Raw genomic sequence first — 26,553 nt, forward strand, 5'->3', positions numbered from 1 at the left:
TATAATAGTAGTAGTCATAGTAATCATCATCATCATCATCATCAGTTTAATTTATATAGCACCTTTCTTAAAGTCATGGTCGCTTTACAATAATAATAACACAGATGAAGAACAAAAGTAAAACATTTAACACATTAAAACTATCAACAGAAAAAGATGATAAAAAATGTTAAGAAAAGAGATGTGTTTTAAGTTGGGATTTTAAAGAGGAGAGTGAAGAGCAGAGACGGAGAGATTGAGGCAGAGTGTTCCATGGTTTTGGAGCCCTGACACTAAAAGATCTGCCTCCTACAGAGACCAGTCTAAACCTGGGGATGGAAAAGAGACCTGCGTTAGCGGACCGAAGTGTCCGGTTGGAGCATAGGGGTTCAGCTAGGTAGGGAGATGCAGAACTTTGTATTTAAACAGGAGTTTATACCGAATAAAGAGCCAGTATAACTGATATAGAATAGGGCTGATTTTCTAACATGTAGGAGAATCATTTTAATTTTAGCAACATTTTTAGTTTTAGCAGCATTAGTTTTTTTCCCTACAAAATCAGTGCTACGGATGGACACTCCGTAGCGTTTTACCCACCAAAGACCGTTAGCGAGGTTAGAAGATTTAAGGGTTCAACTCAGCTAGTGTGCATTGGCAGTGACATCAAATTAATACATAGCAAGAAGTAGCTGATAATTAGCTAATTAAATGATACATTATCACAGGTGTTGTTTTTCCTTGCTTACCCAGGACTGGAAGCAAACGTCACATCACTGTGCCATATCACTAGTACCAAAATATTACAACTTTGACAGCATATTTAGCTACATATTTGAAAATGAAAACATTATCATTTTGGTCGTGCACATAACATTATGCATCTGACGCATCAAAGTAAATAAGGAAGAACATATTCGGTTAGTTACCAGAAAACAAGCAACTTCAGCGTCACTCCAAGTCCTTTTTCCTTCTGTAGCGACTACTTGCAAACTTTTATTTTTAAATACCATATAGCTAATGTTACTAGAAGACCACTCTATTCAATTAAATTAATTGTATATCATTTCACTTTATTTCAGTTCAGTTTTATTTTTTATAGCTGTCACGGTTAATCCCTCCCAGCTTCCATGTTCCATGTTTTCCCTGTCTTGCCTTTTAGTTCCATGCTGTAGTTTCGTTTTCTCCGCCCCTCGTTTGATTTTCCACACCTGTCCCTCGTTTCTAGGCTTGTTAAGTTAATGTATTTAAACCCTGTTGTGCACACTGTGTTTTTACTGTTACTTAGGGTTATTGTGTTTGATTAGTTTAAAGTTTGAATGGTTTTGAAAGCCCGTCTCGCTATACCCGTAAGTTTGTACTTTAGGTTTCTTAGCACCGAGTTTTCCCTGTTTTCCTTCGTGTACCTTTGCTTTGTGTTTCCTATCTTTCGTTTATCCTAGCCCTTTTTTTGTTTATCATGTGTCCCCGTAATCTCCATGTTGGCGCTACGATCCTGGACCGTTATACTGATACTGGATTTCCCCTCGCTCTTCTCCGCACATGCGTCCGCTTCCCTGCCGCTCACCGATAAAATAGCGCATTTATAATGTTGTCACAAAGCAGATTTACAGAAATGAGTCCAGAGATATCTAATGTTATCAGCATTGAGAAGGTTAAACTCCCTAAGAGGGCAGGTGGAAGAAACCATGTTTCTTCAGTCAATAGTTCTTAGGTTCACAGCAGATAAAGTTAAGGTCAGAGAATCTCACCTTATCACCTTGTCTCTACTTGCATCTTTCTTTCGTCTCAAAACACTTTGTAATTGTGGAACGGCCATTTCATTAGTTACACCACTGTAGTCGGAGTAAAGACTACTGCCCCTAGGTTGCCATCCAAAATGTGTGCTAGCTATTAATTATTGGCCAGTTTCTGACCACTACTATCCGAAATGTGTGGCCGACCACTCCAGACCCAACTGAGTAACACATGTATAAATGGGCATCTGCCACTGTTTCCTGGCTATCCTGCACCTGCTCATGCCCACATGATGCCATCTCACCACTGGGTGTGAAATTACACAAATAATTGCAGTGGTTCTATTGTTAGACACATAACATGTCAGAATATGGCTGATGAATTAGTACAAGGTCAATGTTTCTAATAAAGTGGCTGGAAATGTTATTCTGGGAGCTAATGACATGTTTAGAATACAAGTTTACTCATTTAACAATAAATGCTGAATGTTTTTCTTTTTTTCTTTCTCCCTGCCAGATGAGGGTATGTTTTGATGACTCTCAGCTGGAGCATGTGTGCGAGTACCCATCAGAGGCATCTGTTCTCGCATCCCTCCCTGGAGTGTGTGAGGAGTATGTGAGGGTGGAGCCTGAGAGTGATGAAGAGGAGGAAGGCAGAACGTTTCCAGCCCATGGTTCCAAGAGTTTGGGTGCAGGGATAGGAACAGCTCGTGTGATCCGAGTGGGTCAGTTCACCAATCCTAAACAAACACACAATCACACAAACTATTCACCCATACACAAGGCAGTGCATAATGCAGTTCACAATACACAGTGCGAGCAGCTGTTCTAAAACACAGACATGAGACAGTCCTGTGAGTTCAGTCCAGTGTTTCAATTTCTGTTTATGGTACAGGTGTTACTTCACTCCTACCTTTTTCCTTATAGATTAAAACCATATGGAGAAATCTTAATATTTGTACTGTATTACAGCACAGTTAAAATGGTACCAAGTTCCTCCTTATGGCTTTGCTCTACAACAGTAGCAATGCTCTTCAATGTGGTTTTGACATGTTGGTGTTCGTAAATGTTAGTATAGTCTGTAAAGTAAGTACATTATTGGTACAGGATATCAGAAATATAACACACTACAGTTTCAGAGCACTTATTAATAACACAAGAAAAAAAATACCTTATTCAATGTTTTGGAATTCAGATACAGTAAATTGTGTGTTCCATGTATACAATGAAATTTACTTTAATTTTTAATATGCACAAGTGAACAGGCTGATGCCTCTCAGGGGATCAACACTGGTTAGTATGTCCAGTCTGTTGTCATACACAATCTGTCACCCCTCCTGTTCATCAGTTATGTTTCTGTCCATTGGACCACTAACTACCTGGATGGACCTTTCTAACTTGTTCATGCAGGCTAACACAAACACGAGGATCTGTGATTGAAGTCACCTGTCCAAACATGACATTCTTTAATGACTTTCAAGAGTGTTGTGCTAACTGCCCTTTTCTCACTCTTCAGATGAATCATGTCGACGTTAAATGCTGTACCAGAGGAAGAGGAGGGGCGTTCCCATTTGAAGGGCGTGTTTTTGCTTATGAAAATAGTTTCATAATTTCATTTTTTCATGTTGATCTGTCAGTATTCTCTTTACCATAATTTAATAGAATACTGTACTTGAATGAAATAATGATATAGCTTATTGAAAAATAACTGCTGTACATTTAACAACTGAGCCAATCTATTTTAAAAAGAACATTCAGGTTCAGGATTTTTGAAAAGCTGGAGAGCTTCTGGAGTTCTACAGAGGTCAAATCCAGATTGATCACACCTTTCACAGAATATCAAGGATTTGTGAACCTTTGGGTACTGGAATTGGAGTAAATGTAGTTAAGAAACCTCGCAGAAGTGTGTGCTAGACTCTGTTTTATTCTTGTGTACTGATGGCCGTGTTAGTCATGGTTCAGATCATAAAGAACACACAGGAAGCAAAGGTGAAGAATGTTTAAGAGAACACATCACAAACCACAGTATTTCATAGTGGCTGAACACAGGAAAGTAATTGTATGTCTAGTGCCATATCTCTCTTTCTATATGCACATCATAAAAAAACAAGCAAAACATTTTATCCACTATGCCAATCTACTACTGAAAATCTAATGCATGGTATGGGTTTTTAGGTTTGACAGACACTTCCTATTTTTGGTTAAATCTCATGATTAGATTTTACACAGCCAGGGGATATGTGGATATCCTTTTATCCTAAACTCTGTGTATAGAGCAATGGCTGAAGGAAAATATCTTAACAAGGCTTTTATCAGTGGTCCTTTTGATCTTAAGGATTTAGGGGTTTATACTTTATTGATCCCAAGGAAAATTGCTGAATTATAAATTTTTCATAAAAGATTTTGAGGGGATACATTGTATAGTTAAAGACTGAAAAATTAACTTAAACTTTTTAATATATTTTACACTCATAAAACAGATTTTACATTCATTCTATAGTCTTGTATTTAGCTCTCCTGTTGTGTTCAGTTTTTCATAATAAATCATGCTTCTTTCATTTGATTGGCATAAAACTTGAATTTGTCAATTTGGTGTATCTGTACATATAAAATTAATGAAAACTAGATTTACAGACTTTTAAGTGGTCTGTTCAAATTCATCACACGGGTGGTGCTCCCAGTCAGATCTTACCAGCTATAGAAAAGTAATGTTAGACTGTCCATCTCACTCTGTCTCTCTCTCTCTGCCTATCACTCGTGTACACACCCATACACGAACCAAATTTGAGCTGTCTTGACTGCTGTACCTACCACAGGAAAGTCACTTTGCAGATAAAATCATATTGTATCTTTTTTTTTTTTTTTTTTTAAATCTATGTACATATTGCGAACTTTGGTGAGAACAAAGAAGGCAAGTTACAAATGAAAGTTACGTTCTGGTCAAAGTGTCTCCCCTGAGGAGCCTAATCATCATCTCAGCGTATTATTCCGGTGACTCCAGGGCTAACACATTACGCCATGTCCAATGTCGAAGCTATAAACTAAAGCTTTGAAGTGTTTTTGTTAAAGTAGATTGAAAAGATGTTAGATATAACAAATTTGGAGGACAGATGTGTATGCACATAGCTGGAAGGAGGTTGACAGAACTGACGTACAAACATGCATGGATGTGTTGATTATGTCTGCTGTATACAAAGTCACATTTATTTATATATAGTTAGTGATTTTTACAACATGCGTTATCACAAAGCAAATCTGAGGAATAAAACAGTGAACAAAGCACTGCAACTAGAGGGTTAAAATGGAGAGATCTTCAAAGCAATGTTGAAGAACAGTGTTGTAAATCATAAGGTTTGCATTTTTGAATTCTATACGTTTAAAATTGGAACAGTTTGTTTAATAGTTTTTTTGACTTCGAAAATCTATATCATAATAAATAATTATAACTGGATTGTAAGATTATATTTCTGTTTTCTGTTGTCACTGAACACAATAAGGCCGTGTGCTCAGAATGTTTCCTGTTCGTAAAATGGTCCAATCATATACAGGCAGAACCACCGGTCCATTATTCTATTATATCCTTGATTAGAGTGTTTTAAGCACTCTGGTGCACAGTGCCACCTAGTGGCCATAAATTGACAATGAAAACCAAATGCCCGGGAAGTGCCCCGAGACACTACAGGCCCTAGGGTTTAGATAGTGTTGCAGTGTTTATAATTTTTGCTCTGTATTACACAGATTTAAAATGAAATGATAACATATGTACCTCCTTGTTTGGGACTGCGTTAAAGGACTGAAAACTCTCTGATCAACACTACAAGTGTGTGGAGCAGTGTGACACCTCACATACACAAACACGCGTCTCTAATACACACACACTTATACATAGGAGAGGGTCTATGATGCATATAGTACATTTAGGTCCATTCTCCCCTACGTACAGTTTTTTACAACATGAGATGTAACTCTATATTGAGTTCCTAATCACTGAGTCTCACATCTAACTTACATGTCATATCGTACATGTTCCACATGTTGAAATACATGTTAAGTATGTACTAAGATATATACATAACATATATGTTATTTAATTCTAGTTATGCTATTAAATATGTACTGCACCTAACTGTATACATAAAGTATGTACTATGGAAAGAGAGTATCAGTCTGTGTGGTCTCTCTAATAGTTATAATGATTTTACCACTACAGCCACTCTGCTGATGTCAGTAGCATAAGGGTGATTGATATGTGCCTCAACCAGCTTGTAACACCATTGTAACTGATCCTTTACTGTACTCATTACCATGGCAACAGGTCAGTGAACTCTACAGCATTTTTGGAAGGCAGCAGAGGAAGCAGAAAATAAAACAAAGAAATAGCAGAAAGCAAGAAATACAAAACAATAGTAAGGCAGATAAGACACAAATTAGTCAGAAACTGTATAACAGGTCCAGACATCAAACAACAATGACCAACAAAACACTGAGGCAAAAACATGGATTAAATACATAGGTTACTGAGAGCTAAACAAAACACAAGTGAAACTAAAAAGGGGCAGAGAACTCAATGAAATCAAGAAAGTAAATCAAAACAAAGACACAAGACAGGAAATCAATGCAACCAGAACACTAGGAAGGGGCCAAGCATGACACATGTATTTAATTAGTTCGTTTTCTAATCATTTACATTTATGGCATTTAGCTGATGCTTTTATCCAAAGCAACTTACAATTATGACTGAGCATTTAATCTATTTAATTAGTGAAGTTTTCTAATCACAAAAAATATAAGATTCTGCCAGTATTCAGGTCTATTTTAAAGCAACACACTTAAATACATTTACACAATTCTCCAAATTTATACATTTATAAAAGTCTCCTCTCTACTCTACACAGGCTGCTTGCTACTCATCTGCTCTTCCATGGTGAGTACTTTCCTACCCATAGCAGACCCAGAGTCACTGTGAGGATCCAAATGCAGTTAATTACAAATGAGACATACATGAATGATAAGCCAAACAGTGCTTACTGAGACCCACCCAGCTCATTTTGGAAATTTTGGTTTCCACAAAAGATGATAGCATTAAGTCCTGCTGTGACAGAACGCTCGCCTCTCGCGAGTCACAGGGTTTCGCCCACCACATAACTTGGGAGGTTATATTTGTGGCCATGCCTGTACACACCTGCACCTTGTCTTGTCTGTGCATTTAAATCCTTGTTGGTATGTGCAGTATCGTTGGTCATTGTTAATGTAGCGTATTAATGTAAAATGTTAGCATCGTCGTTATTACATGTATTCCTGTTTATCGTGTCTGTTTATTGTTAACCATTTCATGTTCCTTGTTTGTAATACGCGTGAGTGCCGTTGTGTTTATGTTTTAAACATGTTGTTTTAAACATATGTTTTAATTAAATGTTCGTCCTTGTCGAGGACGTCTGTGCGTCCTGCTCCATGCCCTTCAGCACTCGGGCCACGCGCGTTACATCTGCTTTGTTACTATACCAACTTCAGCTTGGAGACAAAACTGCTCTGTGCTAAGATGAAGCTGTTGGACAGGCCCTGTGATGTTGTGGGTTTGCCAGCTGGAACAATGATCAAAAACAATGTTCAAGCACAGTGCTGTCAAATAAACTTCAATGAAACTAGCATATCCCATTTATTTTTCTATTATGCATATTACAGCCTAACAAGCTATGACTGTTATGTTACAGATCTTTTGAAAATGTTTGGTTGTTTTCTGTTGTTAATGTTATGGATAAGTAAATAGACACATAATATCACCCAGAACAGAAATGTATTTAATTTATTAATTTGACTCAAATGCAGCTTTGTCTACTTCTGAATATATTCATAGTACAGGTCAGAATGTGCAAGGCATAGTTAACTGTATTTAGTAGTTAAGCTCATGTTTAGACCTTTGGGCCTCTCTATGAATAAATGTAGTAATAAATACAAGGAGACCTGGCTGTTGATTCTCCCAATCCACAGACCAATGATGATAGAGAACACACTTATTTAAAGAAAAGATATTCTACTGTGTATCACAGGCTGATGTTCAATGTGCAAATTATATATGTAGTTGTCATTGCTCACTCAAATGCAAACAGAGAAGCTTACCTCTGTTTTATTTGCATGATCAGCAGGCTTTTGTAATGAGATATTTGTTGTTTCTTCTTGTTGGATTCAGTTGTGCAATGTGACCTGTGCTATTTCTGTGCAATACACTGTGGAACAAATAGTAAACAGAGATGAAAATATCAGGAAAACTCTTTATAATTGGCCAGGTGTGGGTAAGAGTCTGATGTGTTTTGTAAATCTGTGTCTTCATTCAGTTCTCTGGACATTTGGAGATCACTGTCTCTCTGCCTCTGAGAAGAAGATGAGCAATGTGTGAGACAACAGCAGTTCCTCCCTGAGCACGGCTGGCTTTTCATCTGGCTCTGAGCTAATTCGAGATCAGTAGATTGGCTGAGTTCAGGAGTGTCTCTCTGAGGAGCTTCACCTGAATCTCATTAGCTCTGTTCTGGAAGCTGTCCAGGGTCCTGAAGCACACTGAGTTGCATGTTGCTGAAACAGATGTCACGACCCAGTCTAGATAGGGTCAGTGACAAAAATGATTAAATAATGAGTTGGGGTTAAATGGCAACAAACAAACAATGAATAAAAACAGACTGACCACATTTACCTTTTGTATGTTTTTACGTATCAAAGCTGGACATGCAACTATCAAGTGCCCTCTTTCGTGACAGTAAAAACTCCCATTTCCCAGGGACTTCACTGGTTTTCTGGACTGTGCAGATACACTGATCCTGGATCAGCTTGTGTACATGGATAATATGTTTAACCCACTGAAATCTCAAGGCATTGTCTCTGTTTTTGCATATTTATCTTCATTTCACTTTAAAGCTTCCTGCTTATACTTACATTTACTTATATTTAAACAAAAATTGAGTATTTTCAATTAATGATATTTTTACTAATCCACTTCCTAATACAGTTACTCTGCACGTTCATATTTTTTTCAGTGTAGTGTTTTCACAAGACCAGTGGAGGGCAGTCTCACGTTGTTCAATGCATCTTAATTTTTTAAAATGGCACTCTCTGTGACTGTTGTTTCTGTTGATTCTTTGACTGTTTTCATATTTGTTTTCATATTTGTTTGCAAATGCTGCCAAACAAAACAAGGCAGTAAATAAATAAACATTTTATTGGAGCATTATTTGATTATATAGCAGAATTTCACAGTAAATTTAACAGGACTGTTCAGATAGAGTTCTTTAATAAGTTCTCTTACTTTTCTCAGCATTGTTTATTGATTCTGTAAAATTATACTGACACATCCAGAAAATTTTATCAAAAGGTAATTTTATATTAAAATACTTGTTGACATTTTAATGACCAAATGTCTATTTGGTTACATATATGCAACTTTTGAAGCTGTATAAAATAAACAAATCCAATTTGTATCAGATCTCTTCACTAAATTCTTGAATGGCATTTACTCTTCTACCCACCTATGACTTCCAGTCATGTTTACTGTAGGAATTTAAAATGGTAGTGGTACCTGACTTGTAATCGGAAGGTTGCTGGTTCAAGCCCTGCCACTGTTGGGCTCCTGAGAAAGGGCCTTAACCCTCAATTACTCAAGTTGCACTCAGTCATAATTGTAAGTCATTTTGGATAAAAGCATCAGCTAAATGCCATAAATGTAAAATAATAGGATGGCTTTGGAGTAGGCATTTCAGATGTGAGCTGGTCTGTGCAGGCCTGCAGATGAGGCTGAAACTCCTTCAGGGCCAGGTGCTTTCTTCATTTTTTTTTTTTTTTTGAATAGTCACCCATCCTCCTCTCAGAGCTTCAGGGAAGGCTTAATGGGTAGCTGGGGGTTGATGAGGTGTGGATTGTGGTTGAATAGGTGTGGGGTGCTGGGCTTTTAAGGTCGTTACCAGCAGATGATCATACATTGTCTGGAGGTGTTGTCTTTGGTAGCTGGTGATGTCCTGAAGGCTTTTCCAGATGGTTGATGGCTTTTGGTGGATATCCTAAAAACTACTCATTTTTACTGAGTAATTTGGAATTTGGAATAATGGGGTAGCAAAATTCTGTCAAATATCTATTTGGTTCCATATCTGCAAAATTTGAAGTTCTATAAAATAAAGTATCCAAATTGTCATCAGATCACTCATCTGTATTCTGGATATACGCATACTCACCTACCCACCTATGGCTTTCAGTTAGTTTTACTTTAGTAGTTTGGAGTAATGGGATGGCAAATTTGTGTTTATTGTCTCTATATATCACTTTTTATACTATATATCACTTGGAAGAAAGCTAACTGCTGTAACAATTGGCCACCCTCCTGACATCCCTGTTTCCGTCTGTTTTCCTTTGCTTCCTGAGTGTTCCATTTCTTGGTTTCGTTTTCTCCGCCCCTTGTCTGTTCCTTAAATCCAGTCCTTGTTTTGTTGTTCCCTGTTCATACGTTCACCTGTGTCTAGTTAGTGCTTGATTGTCTTGGTTATTTAAGCCCTGTGTTTGGTTTCCCATGTTGTCATTTATTTTGGTAATTCTGGTCATGTGCGGAGTTGTCTTTCTTTCTTTCTTTCTTTCTTTCTTTTGGGTTTTCCCCGCATGTCTGTTTTATTTGCCTCCCTGCCTCTCACCTTGTCCCTGCTAAAATGTTACAGAATAACCAACTGCTAACGAGAATTCAGCATGAGGGCCTCGTTAAGTCACGTCGTGTTCTGTCCGCTTCAGTTCAGCCACCTTCACGCCACGCTGGGAGGGGCACTGGTCTGCTCCCACAAGAAGACTCCGATTATCTCAAGACTGTTCTCTGTGCTTAAGGAGGGAGGCCTTTGGTTTTGCCCTCACTTATGGCCACCCTGAGAGAGTATGATGGGGAGGACCAGTCAGTGGTGAGATTTATTACGCAGTGCCGCATATACTTTCGGAAACTGACCCGCCTTAATTCCCCTGAGCTTGTGAAGGTACTGTTTATGAAAACCTTTCTTCGGGGTAAAGCAGTCCTTCCTGGCCCGGTGTTTGCAACAGCTGCAGGTTGGGACCTGCCCTCTGCGGCTGTTGCACCGCTGGTCCCCCAGCCAGACTCTGTTCCTGGAGTAGAGGATGCTGCTCGGCTAGTCCCTGTTTCTGGCATGGAGATCATTGCCCTGCCCACTCTTGTTCCTGGAGTGGAAGAAGCTGCTCCGCCTGTCCCTGTGGCTGCTCCTCAAGACTCACCTGTGCTTGGGACTCCTTCTGCCACACCTCGCAGCCAGCCAGTGACTCTTATGGCCTCTTGTGCAACTTCCCTGACTCCAATGGCTCCTTTGTTTACAGTTCATGCCACTCCTGTAATTACCTCCTTTGCTCCCTGAGGCTGCTGCGCCAGCCCCTATTACTGCCCCAGTGTCTGCTTCTACTGTTTCCTCAGCCCCTGTTTTGTCCATATTCCTGTCCATCCATCCTTGCCTATTTGTTACCCCAGTGAAGCTTGTTACCCTACCTTGTGGCATTTAGTGTTCACAGCGACACCTCGTATGAATGTCTTCTCTCCCTACTCTGTACTCGCCTCCTGTTCCAGCCATATTGCCGGTCTGACTCCCTTTCCCCGTCCTACCTCTGTCCCTCGGTCTGCCCTGACTCCTGTACCTGTTCATGGTTTAACCCCAAGTCCCATACACACTCCTGGTCTTGTCACATTCCCTGACCGCAGTCCTTCTATGTCTCTGTAGTCCTGAAGCTGTAGCTTCTTTGTTTACTCTACTCTGTCCTCCCCCATCTGTTTCTGCTCTTCAACCAGGTTCTGTTTCTATGCCCGCTTGTGTCCCTCAGGCTTCTATGTCCAGATCAACTTCCTCAACCGCCGATGGTTCTGTTTCCTGTCCTGCCTCATCATCCCTAGCTTCTCTTTTGGTCACGTCCCTGTCTCTGCTTTATGTAGTACTTTTATTCCTGCTCTCTTACTTGAACTCCTGCCTCTGCTCCTACGTCTGTTTCTGGTTCTTGTCCTGTTCCCTCGATTTCTATCCATTCCATTTCTCCGGTTTCTGTATCCGTCCCCTTGTCTTCTCGTGTTGAGTCTCCTGTTTGTCTGTTGTCTTGTCTGGGTTTTGTCCCTGCTCCGCGTCTTGCCTGTTATGCTCATCCGTGTCTTGTCCTAGTCCTATGTTCTGTTTTTGCATGCTTTAGTAGGGGGGCTTCTGTAACGATTGGCCACCCTCCTGACGTTCCTGTTTCCCTGTCATGTCTTTCGGGTATTTTGGTAATTCTGGTCATGTGGAGTTGTCATTTTTGCCAGTGTCATCCTTGTTTTGTTTGTTTTACTTTGGTGTTTTCCCTGTTTGTGTTTTATTTGCCTCCCTTGTTCACTGCCTCACCTTGTCCCTGCTAAAACGTTACAACTGCAAGCGCTGACATTTCTTGCATTGTTCACCATTTTTAAACAGAAATTACACTAAGTACATTTGTGAAAGTTTTCAAGTTATTTTCTATTATATTAAATGATTCAGCTGCTTTACAGTGAATAAAACTTTTATATATTGCATTTGTTGTGCAGGGATTTCTTTTTGTGGATATTGGAAGCTTAGGCTACAGACAACATCTTAACCTTGCTCCACCAAGGTCTTCAGGTCAGCAGTGTTCAGATCAGGTCATATAGGTCAGGTTGCTAGGGCAGCCATGACTAGTAACACCCCCAAATGTGGGTTTAAGAAGACTGGTAAAAACAACTCCTGTCCCATGCCATGGATACAAGAGTAAGTGTACTTTAAGAATCTACTAAAGTGATTTGATCATTTTGATTTGTGTATTTTAGTGAGCTTCAGGTAGTGATCTAGTGAATGGAATGGACATTTAAGAGCATTGTTATCCCATGACTCCAAAGTCCTATAGTAAAAACACTATCATATTCTGAATATGTTGGAAAGCTTTCAAGAATATATAGGAGTGAATTGATGCATTTGATTTGTGTATTTTATGCAATTTTAAAATGTACTCTAGTGAAATGATTAGCCATTTGCACAATATTGTTACAATATTTCTCAACCGTAAATATTTCTCACAGTAAAACATAAGGAAATATTTTCATGAGTAGCCAAGAAAGTGATCTTTATGAATATGGTGGATTTAACTGAAAATAAATAGGTTTTAAATGGGAAAGTATGAATTTCCAACAAATTTTAGACTTTTCTACATGTCCGATGCATTATACCTCAGTAAGATATGTTTAATCTGAAGAACACATTTATTTTATATTTTCAATGTCTGCGCTAAAAGTGCAATAAACCTTCCCCTTACGTCTTTTCACAAACTGGATACCGTAATACGAAATGTAGATGCGCACTTAAGCCGTCATTGTAGATAGCGTGACCGCGGTCTGTTACTAATATGGCAGAGAAGCCCCCGAAACTACTTGCCGAATTATTTCGTATTGCATATTTAATTAATCAGTATTGAACTTTTTTTTCATGCTATGGAAAGCAGACTGCATAATTACTTGTGCGCATCTGGAAAGCAAAAACGTGTTTACGGCGCCTTTGGGTGTTCGCTAGCTCGTGGGGTTGGACTGCACATAAATATTTGACGTAGCTTGAATGGCCGGTGTTTATATTGTCCTCAACTTTCATTCATACGCTTATTCGCGTAAAACGATAGGCTGCGCCGAGTCCGTTGGCTACTTGAGACAAAAATCCACGTCGTCACCCCATTGGAAAACGGTAAATGTACTATTTCTTATAGCTTTTAAAAGCTAACGTTTACAGCCAACTCCTCAACTAGGGCTAAAATTGCAGCAGTATCCTAGCTATGCAGTGCGGCTCTTCCACCAGTAACTAGGCTAAAGTGCACAGTGAGCCCACTTATGTTGTGTAACACCTTACAGGTGCACCTGAAACAGTGTTGTTTAGTCTTAATGCAGGCGTCTTAGCCAACTTAATAAATTGTTTAAAACCCACCATAAACATTAGATGATGTTTGGTTTACATTTAAAATATTTATGATTGCAGATGGTTGGCTTCATTATTTTTGTCATTTTTGGCTTCCTCAATCATGCCATCTTCTAAATTGCCCTTTTCAGCACCGTGTGTTATGCCACAAGGTCTCTGAGAGCAATAATAAACATTGTAAACGTGGTGTCAACACGCACAACGGTATAACAGGGTTAGTAGGTGCCCGTGTATTAAGGGCATTAGTCCAAAGTCATTTGAAATTAAATAGTAAGGGCAGTGTGTGTGTTTATAGATGAACATAGGAGTCCAACACATGCTGTGTAATGTGTCTCACATCACAGTGACTCCACGCTTTCAAAAAGCGGTTAAATTGTGAACGATTATTTTATATATTTTTAAGTGCATATATGCGCATATATATATAAATATATATATATATATATATATATATATATATATATATATATATATATATATATATATAATATATATATATATATATATATATATATATATATATATATATATATATAAATATATAATTACATACACAGGGATTTTATTGTCTCATCTGTTGTAATAACGCAACAGATCGAAGGTAAAATAAAGACAATTTTAATAAGCCCAGTTCTAAAAAGCCATAACAGGTAATTCTGAAAGTATATTAGGTTCTCTCTTTGGGTCTCATTAAACAAAACCGCGCTTATTCTTTTCCACATAGTCCCATGCTACAGCACGATGACCTTTCCCCTAGTTTCCAGTTGCACCGACAAATCATGTGATCGCGGGAAAAGCGCTGGGGGATGGGGCAGTGAATTATGCTTTGACCTAGTACTGGTGCCTTAGCGTGCCCTTCATACGACTTTTTATATAAGCTATACAATTATATAAATGTATAGATTGTAAGTGTTGTGGCGTCAGTAATACTGTTTCAGCAGACCCTATTGTTTATACAGTAACAATAAGATTGTCTATGCGGAAACATGGAATACTACCAAAGTACGGTCAAATACAAAGATATCTGAACCAAACGCACCTGTACCGTCCAAGTGTAACTAAGCGCACTAGTTTATAAAAAACAACAGTCAACTTAATGGATAATAATTTACCACTTCTGTTTTCACAGCCAGCCAGTTTGGTGCTAAAAGGACTATAGCTAACTGATATTCGGCAAATTTGTCCCTCAGCCCATAATGTGCTTATAAGGAGACTTTATTATTCGTAAAAACAAACAAACAAACAAACAACAACAACAACAAACAAACGGCATACCAGTTCGAAAGCAACTCGCGCCTTACACGTGTTGATGTTAAATATCTAATGCTGTCACGTCCGTTTCCATGATCGCAGCAGTTATAACGTGACATTATGCTCAGACAAACGGCTTACCTGTTTTACCAACAGCCTGAAGTCATTCATAGAAAAACCAGAGGTTTTTGCTGTTACTGTGCTGAGCATCCAGTATAATTCTTTGGTATTTAAATCCAAATTCTATTAAAAACAGGAATCGCTGCCCCCCAAAGCAATTTTGCTTTCAGGTTTATCTTCAGGGAGTAAAAATGTATGTAGATAAGCCCGTGTTTTCTGGCATATAGTTATATTATTGTTCTGCTACAACGACCAGCCACTGCATTTTAGACTTTTCATTAGAATTATTTTCCTTACAATTCTGAATTCATCCTGCTCCTGTTGGTGAATTGTGAGTTGATATGGTAGCCATATCATGATAAGGTCAGGATATTCTCTCCACTAACACATCTGCCAGCTATAAACCATTATTGATTTATTCAACAGTACTAGTTATTCACTAATGTGGTCTTGTCAGATTGTTTACTACCTGTAATTTGACCAGTGTCCTTCTGTTACTCTCACCAGTGTACGGTTGCTTTTGACACAACAGCCAGTGACTGATTTACTCTGTATGTATTCCACCAAGGATGACCTGCTATGCTGTGTTTTGCTATGCTCTAGCAACAGGCTCTATATGAAAATGTCATATCTAGAACCGACGTTTAATCAACGTTTATTGTCTTATCTCTTCTTTGAATGAACTAATGATGCAACAACACCCCCCCCCCCCCCAAGACTTTCTTTTCTGTTACATTTCTTTTCTGTTACATTTCTTTTCTGTTACATATACTCTCCCTGAAATGGCAGACATTGTTTAAGAAAACATAATGCTGGCTCAAGAACCACATCTTTTTTCCTTTCCTTTAACAGTGAGTGTTTGTTGCCAGCATGGCAGAAGCTCACCAGGCTGTGGCCTTCCAGTTTACAGTCACTCCCGATGGGATTGACCTGCAGCTATGCCATGAGGCCCTACGGCAGATCTACCTGTCTGGCCTTCACTCCTGGAAGAAGAGGTTCACTAGGTTCAAGGTATTCTCATGGGATTTCCTTGTTACTCTGGAAAACATTTATCTTGGTGCTATAAGAAAGAGCACATTGTTATTACTAAGTTTATTGCGTTATATGAGCTATTAGGAAAGATTATAACCTAATGTGACATTTTATGATAATAACCTTGTTCAGTTTGTTGAGAATTATATTATATGCTAATTTTCTTTAAGGATATAATGTCTTCTCATGTTGTGTATTTTGGTAGAATGGTGTCATGACTGGAGTATATCCTGGAAGTCCTTCTGGACTCCTAGTTGTTGTTGTAGGATACATGTCCTATACGAAATACTCCAAGATAGACCCCACATTAGGACTCCTCACAAAACTTGGTACTCATGTACCGGTCAGGTAAATTATTTTAAGATTCATAAATTTAAGAATATTACATTTCTTAAGTACAAGATTATGAAGTACTTAGCATTGGGAATGTTTTGGGAAACCCAACCTAGAGTGTTCAGATGAAGATGAAGTTCAGATTACACTGTGATAACCTGTGGCTGCCACAACAGCTCAAAAGTCTGTCCTGTTTATTGTTCTCATGAATGGCTTGTGTAGGGAAGTAAAACCTGAGATAAAATATCTGCTATTTATTACCCGATCTTACCATATACCTGGGTTAAGGTCTTCCTACTAGTAACAATCTAAATATTTTATACCACCTAGAGATCTAATGGTGTGCCATTGCCTCATTGTGAATGGTTCTGTCTTCCTGCAGTAGATACATAACCACAGACGGCCAGCGTGCTGTTGGTGGAATACTGGTTGCTACTGGGTTGTGGGTCACCATCATCTTTATCATGAGGAACGTCCTTAAGCGCCTGCTATCCTGGCATGGTTGGATGAACAATCGCCATGGGTCCATGTCCTTGAGCACCAAGATTTGGCTGGTAAGATCGATCCTAAAGGAATCCATATGCACTAAATCTTACCTTGATAATGTATTAATGAATGAAAATCTCCCTACAGTCCATTTTAGTCAGTGAATTTGGTCTCTCATTGATCAGAACTATTCCTGTGCCCCATATCATTTGCACATATTGTCAAAGTATTGCACGTTGTGGAAGGTTACGTACTTTGAGCTTTATGGCATGCTCTTGTGTTTCCACTCAACCTGTTCGATGCATGAACCTCTAATAACTGCAGGTGCTGGTGAAGCTCTTCTCTGGTCGTAAGCCAATGCTCTACAGTTTCCAGACCTCACTGCCACACTTACCTGTGCCCTCTGTAAAGGACACCATGAAACGAGTGAGTTTGCTCTGGTTTAATATAGATAATTAGAACAAATATCTCAAGAAGACACACATAACACCTTACAGAACACTAAGTCCAGGTAGCTCTTTAAATATAGATGTTTTCCAAAGGTGCATATTCTGTTTAAGAACTATAAACACACTTCACATTTTACTCAGGTTTGCCTATGTCCTTTTTGTCTAGTATCTTGAATCAGTGCGGCCCCTCATGGATGATGAGCAGTACAACCGTATGGAAGGCCTAGCAAAAGACTTTGAGAAGAACCTTGGCCCAAAACTACAGTGGTACCTAAAGCTCAAATCCTGGTGGACTTCTAATTATGTAAGATAGAACCATTTATAACCTTTAAGGTTAGTGTGATATGACCTTATCTTATATTATTCTTTAACAATTCTACTGTTGATATTGGCAGGTCACTGATTGGTGGGAAGAGTATGTTTACCTTAGAGGACGTGGGCCCATTATGGTCAACAGCAATTATTATGCCATGGTGAGACTTTTTTAGTTATGAATGGAAATATCAACATCTATGTTCTCTTAATGTACATATGTTTAGGGAAGACCCAGTGATCCGGTTATGTATCTTGTCTGTGGTACATGGTGTTTCTTGACTGAGCTGAGAGGGAGTGAGAGACAGAGAGAAATAGAAAGAGGGAGGGAGGAAGGAAGGTTTTCTCATAATTCCTTAATGTCTTACTTTGCATCCATAACTGCATCGATTTCCAGGGCAGAGTTGTGCCATTTTCAGCATGGTTAGCAATATCAGATCATCTGAGTTAATATTTCTCACTATTAGGAAGTACATCTGTTAATAATTTAGACTTTTTTTTATAGCTTAAACAATTTTTTGAGAATAATTAACATCAGTTTGACAGCTTTGATGTACGTGTCAATTCATTAAATCTATCATAAACCTTTGTAACTGTTGTAAGAACAGTCACTAGTTTTTCACCTGGTGACGTTTGTCTTGAAGTAAGAAGAGGGCATTGTAATCATAACTCAGTAACTGGAACTCAGTGAAACAATGCAATGAAAACAATGTCCTAGCATGACAGCAGGACTCATAATTCTATTTGAAGTTGCACAAGCAGGCAATAGGTGGCATTATAACAGTTCACTGATCTTCACATGATCTATTTATATTTGATCTATTTATTCATGCATTCATTCATAAATCTTTATAAACAAACATTATGAAAATGTAATTGAACTCTTATGCACATGAAAACTGTTTGAATTTTACAACCACCAGGATTTTCTGTATGTCTTCCCTACACATTTGCAAGCTGCCAGGGCTGGAAATTCCATCCATGCTCTCATGTTGTACAGGAGGAACTTGGACCGAGCTCAGATCAAACCTGTGAGTCCTGCTTCCCTTCTCACAAATCCGCTGTATACTGCAGCAAAAATGCATCACAAAGTCTTATGGAGAGCATTTTCAAGGAAAACCTTTTACACACTACCCTGCACACATACAAAATATTATGTAAGGCAACACAGGCTTTTTCTCAATATATAGTGTCATCTGGTCACTTTCTTGTTCTTAGAGCTATCTATTAGTTGCAAGGTTGGCAATGATAAAAATATAAGGCTAATGTGACATGCAGGTCAATGGCAAAATCCAGCAGTAGAGGTTATCCAAGAAATAGATAAGATAGATATTTGAACCTAAACAAAGTTTGAAACTCAGATTAGCTAACTGAAACGCATTATAAATATGACATAAATAAATGAATTATAAATTAAATATTACTATTGTGTAGATGCAAACTAGTACTTATTGTATGTATCTTTTATATGTGCATTGGCATGTGTGTTTAGCTATTTTGCACTAATATGAAAAATTACTCCAATCTGTAGATGTCTAGCATATGCACTGAGAAGACTGCGTTTTGTCATTGTTTTCCTACACCTCTCTCTCTCTACCTCTCTACATCTTTACACTTCTCTCCCACTTCAACTTTCAGCTCCTATCTTTTTTCTTACCATCATTTGAGTGCATGGTTATTTATGAGTTCTCCTAAACAATGTTGTGTTTTTTCCTTTGCCCTTGGATCTCACTGTGTTTAATGTGTGTACGACAACGCGCGTGCAGGTTTACTTGCTGGAGAACAGAGTGCCACTATGTTCGGCACAGTGGGAGCGGATGTTTAACACATCCCGCCTCCCAGGCCAGGAGACAGGTAAGAGAGTCAGGTGTGATCAAAATCTGCTCTCCAAACCTCGCAGTGGGCTAAGCAACAGCATGCATCCTCACGTCACTTACTACTAACGATTTTTAGCTTTTAGCTAAATAATTGTTTTGTCATACATTTGGGTCTAAAATAGCCCTAATAAACTTTCAAATTGTTTTCTTGCTTTTGACAACATAGTAGGCAGGGAAAAAAAACAACAGTATGTTTAATTAGAAACAGTCTGACCAGACTTTAGTTCATACTCTGACCTACTGTCATGTTTGCTAGTGGTGTCTAGAGGCTGCATCTCCATGGTCCTGTATGCACTTCTCCTTCCCACATGAACCACTCTGGCATCCCTCCATTCGTTCATTCCGTCTTTTTTTTTTTTATCCGACTTCTTCAGTCACCCTTTTCTCCGTGTCTAGGTGTCGCTGTCATTCGCTTGGGATTCCCCTCTGTGGTGTCTCTTAGGGTTTGACTGTCCCTCTTACTTTACAGCTCATGGCTCTAAACACTATTCCCATGTGCTCATCACAGTATGAGCGTATGTTCAACACAAGTCGAGTTCCAGGTGTAGAAGAAGGTAGAGCTCTCCTCTCTCCTCTGCTTCTGCACTTTATCCTCAAATCCAAATGATTATTTCAACAAACAATGCATGTGGGTGTGGGGTATGATGCATGTTACTACAGAACTCTGATCTGGCATTAATTTGTGTTTAATTTGGGTTTATATATCAAGGTACGAATTTTGTTATAGTTCTAACACATTGTCAAATAAGTTATTGATGAATTATTATGAAACTTAAAGAGTGGAGTGAGGTTAAGAGTTTATTTTATGTTTCACAATGGCAGGATGTGGGTGTCACTATTACTCAGATGCTGATTTACTGACACTAATTACTACACCTATGATAAGACAAGTGGAAAGCTCATGCCTGGCAGATTGTTTAAACTCTGATTATTATTTAGCTTTAACTAAATGTAAAGCCTCAACTAATTGAATTAGGACCTAACAAATAAATGCATAAACAGCATACTCCCGTAAGCACTATTTTGTTGTGCAGTGAAGAGATGATTGATATTAATTTATAACCATTAAAGTTTATTTTGTTGAAATAAATGTTTGTGCACTTTTTCTATGTGCAATTATTATTTTTATAACATAGATATTGTATTAAGTGGACAGACTGACCTCAGATTGAGGGGTAAAACATGCATTTCAAATCTGAGGTCATTTATTAGGTTTCCCTGAAGTTGAAAAACTCTTGTGGCTGAAGTTTTAAAGAAGATTCTCCACAAAGCTCCTTTTCATAAGTGTTTGAACTTTGACCCCTCCTCCACCCTTATTTAATGTCTTCGATTTGCTTTTATGGCATTGTGAAACAGCTCCAGTGTGTGCATGCACTAGAGTAAATGCACAATGCTTGGCAAAAGTGCAATTTTCAAAGATACAACACATTACTGTGGCATGCACTGTTCCATACTGTACCACATTTTGTGGTAATTCTGTTGTTCATCTTTTGATTAGATTGTTAATGCAGATGTATTGGGCAGTTTGCTATTCATATTAAATTGAAATAGACTTTTGTTTGGAGAGTTATTCAATGTAACTCAATTCTATGTTGCATGCTGCTCAGACAACTCCACATCTCTCCCACATGTCTCGACAAGTAGATGTCATTCAGCACGTGAACGAGAGCAAGCACATTATGGTGTACCACAGGGGGCGCTATTTCAAGGTGTGGATGTTTTATGATGGTCGGTTGATGTTACCCAGAGAGATCGAGCAGCAGATGGAACGGATTCTGGCAGACAAGTCAGAACCTCTGCCTGGAGAAGAGAAACTAGCTGCACTCACTGCAGGAGACAGGTGAGGGAGCTGTCTGATCCTTGCCATGGTATAACACGCTGAGGAAGCTCAGCTTATTGAAGACCTAGTGCTAATGTTTTGTGTATTTAATCTTAGATTGGTTAACGTAATATTGTGAAATATCTGTGATATATATATATTTATTTCTTATGCTGGCCAAGCAGGCAGATAAACACTGCAAAATGTATGTTTTATTAGGACTCTGTTGCCTCAGTGTGTCCCCTAGGGCTGTCATAGAAGGAAAGCACTGGCCTGTGTTATGCATGTACTTTTTTCTTTTGCTCTCCCTATTTTTCTCTACATTGTTATGGAAATGAAGAACTTGTGTAGATGTTAATGGTGAGGATTTATGTAATTGTACGTGTCACCTCCACTGATTCTTTGCAGAGTGCCCTGGGCTAAGGCCCGCGAAATGTTCTTCCGTAAAGGTAAAAATAAGCAGTCTCTGGATGCTGTAGAGAAGGCAGCGTTCTTTGTGACGTTGGATGACACCGAGCAGCGTTATGAACCTGATAACCCTGTCCAATCACTGGACAACTATGCTAAATCTCTACTCCATGGGAAATGCTATGACAGGTCAGAATGACTCCTTAGCTAATTTTCATTGGTTGTCTGGAGGATGTCTTCAGTGATATATTCTGTCTAGATCAAACAGACACAATGTTTGTAATTAGGTATTTTGAGAGTGGTTGTGAGATATACAGTAATGTAATGTAAATGTAACTTTATTTGCCTGTCTCCAGATGGTTTGATAAGTCCTTTAACCTGATCGTGTTTAAGAATGGCACCATGGGCCTGAATGCTGAGCATACCTGGGCCGACGCCCCCATCGTGGGCCACCTGTGGGAGGTGCATGCCTAAGAATACACTATTTACGTAGATGTGTTTATTAATACAAGCAACATAGCAACATGCTTACAAATCGAAATTGTCTAATGTCTCGTGTGTATAGCAAGTGTTAGCTCTGGATCCTGTGAAGCTGGGCTACACTGAGGATGGTCACTGCAAGGGTAAAGTCCACCCTAATTTGCCCGGACCCCTGCGCCTACAGTGGGATATTCCAGAAGAGGTATATAGCCACGGACATTGCAACATTCATTCCTTTTTTGTCTTAAATATTGAGTTCCCAACTGTTATTAATGTATTTATCCAGTTATGGCATATACAGGTAAATTCCATTATTGTATGTTCCAGAAATGCTTAATACCACAACCATTCATTGTCAGCTTTAATACTGTTTGCACTTAGAGGATGTTCAGCAGTCTTTTGTGTAGCTTGTCCTTGATTGCCATTTTCTTCCTTGCTTCAGTGCCAGTCAGTGATTACCAGTTCTCTGGAGGTGGCTAAAGCCTTAGCAGATGATGTGGACTCCCACATCTTTCCCTTCAACAACTTTGGCAAAGGCTTGATCAAGAAGTGTAAGACCAGCCCAGATGCTTTCATCCAGATCGCCCTACAGCTGGCCCACTTTAGGGTAACCATACTGACCACTATATTTGTCATTCTTGGATGAAATTCTGCGCATGTCCACAAATCGTAGCTCTAACTTAAAAGATATTATAATAAACGAGCCTCTCTCTATCCTCTTGTCCATCAGGATAAGGGCAGGTTCTGTCTCACATACGAGGCCTCCATGACACGGCTGTTCCGAGAGGGCCGCACCGAAACCGTCCGCTCCTGCACCGTGGAGACCTGTGACTTCGTCCATGCCATGATGGACGGAAAGCGGAGGGTACGACCCACAGTCGCACTTCATCATTACAAAGATCTGGCCATTTCCCCCAGTTTCTAAATATCGCCTTCATCATTTACTTCTCCAGAACCACAGGAGCCGCGTGAATAGCTAATAGCTAGTAGCATAGTCATAGCTCATTGTAGTCAACAACAGTGAATGCATCACGCAGCGTTCATCACACAGAGTTCCCTTCGCTCCTTCTCTGCTCAGAGAGAGGAGAAGCTAAGACTGCTGCATGTGGCCACAGAGAAGCACCAGATGCTCTACAGAATGGCCATGACGGGTAAAGGCATCGACCGCCATCTTTTCTGCCTCTATGTGGTGTCCAAATACCTGGGAGTGGACTCTCCCTTCCTCAAAGAGGTGAAGCCCCTCCTGCAGTCACAACTGGTTAATTTAGCTAATTTGCTAATATTTTTCACTGACAAATAAGATAAAAATGAAATATTAGACAGCAGAGTCTTTAACTACATAACACACCCCATGTGTGTAGGTTCTGTCTGAGCCCTGGAAACTGTCTACCAGTCAGACCCCTCTCCAGCAGGTTGAGCTGTTTGATCTGAGGAAGCACCCTGAGTATGTCACCAGTGGAGGCGGCTTTGGCCCGGTATGTGTTCTGCCGACAGAATGTATCCATTTGCTTATGACTGTGGTTAAAGTCCAGGCTTTTATTCAGGTTTAGTCAAAGAAGTGTTTGTAAATTTGTACTTTTTTAAATAGGAGCTTTAAGGTATGGATCTCAACTGGTACAACTCAGCAGGAAGCCAGCATTACCCTCTGTAATTTAATCCCTCTAAGAATGTGTTGTGGTTAAACATTGGCCTTGAAGCACTGGTCACACAAAATGTGAATGAAGTTCAGATTTTTACTTTTATGTTGCATTATTAGTATAACGTTCGTGAAATAAGATTTGGAGTAAATAAGCTTCATGTTTCTAGTAAGGAATTTGCTAATCTGTACCTTAGAAGTGTGGAGATGACACAGAAAACATCAATGGAATGCTAAGAGGTCAATGCTAGAGTGTAGTGTAGAATTTACATATCATGGCATGGTTTGATTATGCCCACCCTATGGCACATAATCATCTTAATCCTTAGTTAACAGTCCAAAGCATGGATTAGATGAGGTTGGCACAATATTCACATTGGGGTGTTCATGAGAGGTGTTTAGCTGAAATAAATACATTCTCACCTTAGGTGGCAGATGATGGATATGGAGTATCATATATCATCTTAGGAGAGGATCTCATCAACTTTCACATATCCAGCAAACACTCCAGTCACGAGACTGTAAGTATTTTTATTTCTTATAAAATCCATAGCATAAATGCCCCTTGGGTTTTGTGTGTTCACTGAAAGGAAAATCCCTCCTCTGTGTGTTTGTAGGACTCTCACCGGTTCGGCAGCCACATTAGACAGGCCATGCTGGACATTATGGATCTGTTCCACTTCAACGAGAACGCTATTAAGTGATTATTTATTCTTTTCTTTCACTCCATTCACCAAAAGGATTTCATTTCACTGAAATGCTCTAAATATTTGAGTACTATTCCTCCGTAGGTGTGTACAGAGGCATGTGCAGAAGGATTTGTTTAAATTTATGATTGATGTGACGAGAAATGGGAATGTAAATAGTTTAAATGAAGCATGGTTGATATTCATATCCTGTTTATTCATGTTATTTTAAGCTTGTGAATGAAAGAAACTGTTTAGTGGGACTTTTTATAAGATATTGCAATAGCCTTCTTTTTTTCTTCTAGTATTATTTGTTATTTCCATTTAGGCACAGAATGACCATCTCAGAAACTCTGAAACCCAGATAAAACTCCTGAAATATGCACAGCCTTTGTGATTCACAGTTTTCTGACAGTAGGTGCCCTATATCAATACAATGCAATGTTTTGGGCATGTGAAACTACTGCAATATATTGTAAGAATGCAGTAGGGCAGAATAAACACTAGAGGGCGAGCTTAGATCATGTAGCTCTTGCAACACTGACTGTGAGATCTTCAGCCTTGTGCTTTGCGCCTTGTACTGCAGGGATAGGCTACTTCCCTCTACAAGCCTAAATTGGATTAAGAGGTTTGGAAAATGAATGAATGACGTGAGATTTCTTCTGCATGAGTTACAATGTATAAATGATGACGATGTCTGAAGTCTTTTTTTAAGCTTATGCCTGATAGTCCTCACTAAAGGCTCTGTTAACTTGATATAGGCTGAGAATTCTATACTAAGCAGTTCATTATAGCACATCCTTTGCAGCTTGTCATACAAATGTACACTTGCAAGCATTTTCAACACAACCTGGAGAAAAGAAAAAAAATGGTAAACTACAACCAAACAATGTGGAACTATTGAAGTTATTGGCTGTGAGGTTTGTTGGTAGTTGATGCCTATAGGCAGCTATAGGACATAAAGTGCTAAAAATTCCACTAGAGTGGTCTGCCAAGAGAGAAGGTACTTCGCCCAGATGGGAATGGCACCATTTTTGTTGAAATAATGGGAACACAAATAAAAAGGGCAAAAAGTTGTTTTTTTTTCCTATATGTTCTCTTCAGTGGCAGAAAAATGTGTTATTTATTTATTCACTAAATCATTTTCAGCTTGGATTTTTATGCTTTGGTTTATTAATGGAGTGCTCCTATTCTTGGGAGCTGCTGCTCTTGTGTTCTTTATTACTTGTTTAAAAAGAGGCCTGAATGAAAATAAAATCAATCTTAAGAAGTGTTATTTTCACTCGATAGTCTTCTACATTGTAACTAGAGTATCCACTGAAGCAGCTGGCAAACCAAAGCACAATAAAATGTGTTTCAAAACAGACCTGGTCTAAGTCTAGAATGCTTAATTTGGATTGTATATCCTTTAGTTACAGAAGCACTAGATTGGCATAAAAAAGTCTTAAAAATGGGAAAACCACAAATGTAGTAACCTATAAGGTGGTCATTACAATTATATAGAATCAGTAATAATTGCAAAAAGCACTCATTCTAAGAAAAGAAAGAAAATGCCATTATGTTTTCAAAGTATGAAACAAAGTCCACACATTTGAGAAAAGGCCTGTTTGTGATTGCCTGCTGCAGTTTTCCACCAGAGGGAGCTTTAGATTGGCACGTGTTTGTCTAATACTTTTAAAGTAGGGTTACTACAGAACAGATTAAAATAGGTAACAGGAACAACATCATGTTGAAAATAAAATATTTTTGAGAGATGGATACACATGCTACAACCATCAGAAACATAGCACCAACAAATCAAATATAGGCATGAGTGAACTGAGCAGTTCTTTTTGAGGAGATATTTTTAATAGATCAGGCAGTATCTATCCGTTTACAGGAATTACACACAAATAGAAAAGCACAAGATACTGGTGAGAATCTGTGATGGTTTGAGGTTAGCCTAGGGTAAGAGGTCAGTTATTGCTTTGGCCAGTCTGCCTAAAGAGAAACATTCACACCTTA

The 26,553-nt window shown here is 38.9% G+C and overlaps 2 protein-coding genes across 7 annotated transcripts in view; both read left to right on the forward strand.

Moving 5' to 3' along the window:
* Nucleotides 1–5,163, forward strand: part of ppp1r18 (protein phosphatase 1, regulatory subunit 18) — an 11,298-nt gene extending 6,135 nt beyond the window's left edge. Inside the window, exons 2-3 of the mRNA XM_035523891.2 lie at nt 2,230–2,437; nt 3,229–5,163. Of these exons, the coding sequence (XP_035379784.2) occupies nt 2,230–2,437; nt 3,229–3,248 (228 nt within the window). The 3' untranslated portion in view covers nt 3,249–5,163. The remainder of the gene's footprint in view (nt 1–2,229; nt 2,438–3,228) is intronic.
* A 7,948-nt stretch (nt 5,164–13,111) lies between these two features.
* Nucleotides 13,112–25,915, forward strand: cpt1ab (carnitine palmitoyltransferase 1Ab (liver)). Of its 6 annotated transcripts, none has more exons than XM_081712837.1 (19): nt 13,115–13,432; nt 15,884–16,042; nt 16,301–16,411; nt 16,779–16,950; nt 17,207–17,308; nt 17,498–17,635; nt 17,727–17,804; nt 18,567–18,674; nt 19,410–19,497; nt 21,165–21,360; nt 21,748–21,936; nt 22,104–22,209; nt 22,313–22,429; nt 22,670–22,834; nt 22,958–23,092; nt 23,306–23,458; nt 23,589–23,702; nt 24,292–24,384; nt 24,481–25,915. In XM_081712837.1, the coding sequence occupies exons 2-19, from the start codon at nt 15,951–15,953 to the stop codon at nt 24,565–24,567; spliced, it is 2,244 nt and encodes a 747-aa protein (XP_081568963.1). In that variant the 5' UTR covers nt 13,115–13,432; nt 15,884–15,950; the 3' UTR covers nt 24,568–25,915. The 6 variants fall into 6 exon arrangements, with proteins under 6 accessions (XP_081568965.1, XP_081568963.1, XP_026885006.2 ...); XM_027029205.3 differs by having other exon boundaries at nt 13,117–13,432; nt 16,269–16,411; XM_027029203.3 differs by lacking the exon at nt 19,410–19,497 and adding an exon at nt 19,990–20,074 and having other exon boundaries at nt 13,118–13,432; nt 16,269–16,411.
* The last annotated feature ends 638 nt before the right edge of the window (nt 25,916–26,553 follow it).

This window comes from Electrophorus electricus, chromosome 4 (assembly GCF_041902795.1).
Source record: "Electrophorus electricus isolate QZ-2024a chromosome 4, ASM4190279v1, whole genome shotgun sequence".
NCBI lineage: Eukaryota > Metazoa > Chordata > Actinopteri > Gymnotiformes > Gymnotidae > Electrophorus > Electrophorus electricus.

Excerpts from the sequence above, each read along its gene's own strand:
- cpt1ab (XM_027029205.3), top strand. The coding sequence starts at position 15,902 with ATGGCAGAAGCTCACCAGGCTGTGGCCTTCCAGTTTACAGTCACTCCC. Across the intron at positions 21,937-22,103 it reads CATGGGAAATGCTATGACAG|ATGGTTTGATAAGTCCTTTA; the intron begins GTCAGAATGACT and ends GCCTGTCTCCAG. Across the intron at positions 22,430-22,669 it reads AGTGGGATATTCCAGAAGAG|TGCCAGTCAGTGATTACCAG; the intron begins GTATATAGCCAC and ends TCCTTGCTTCAG.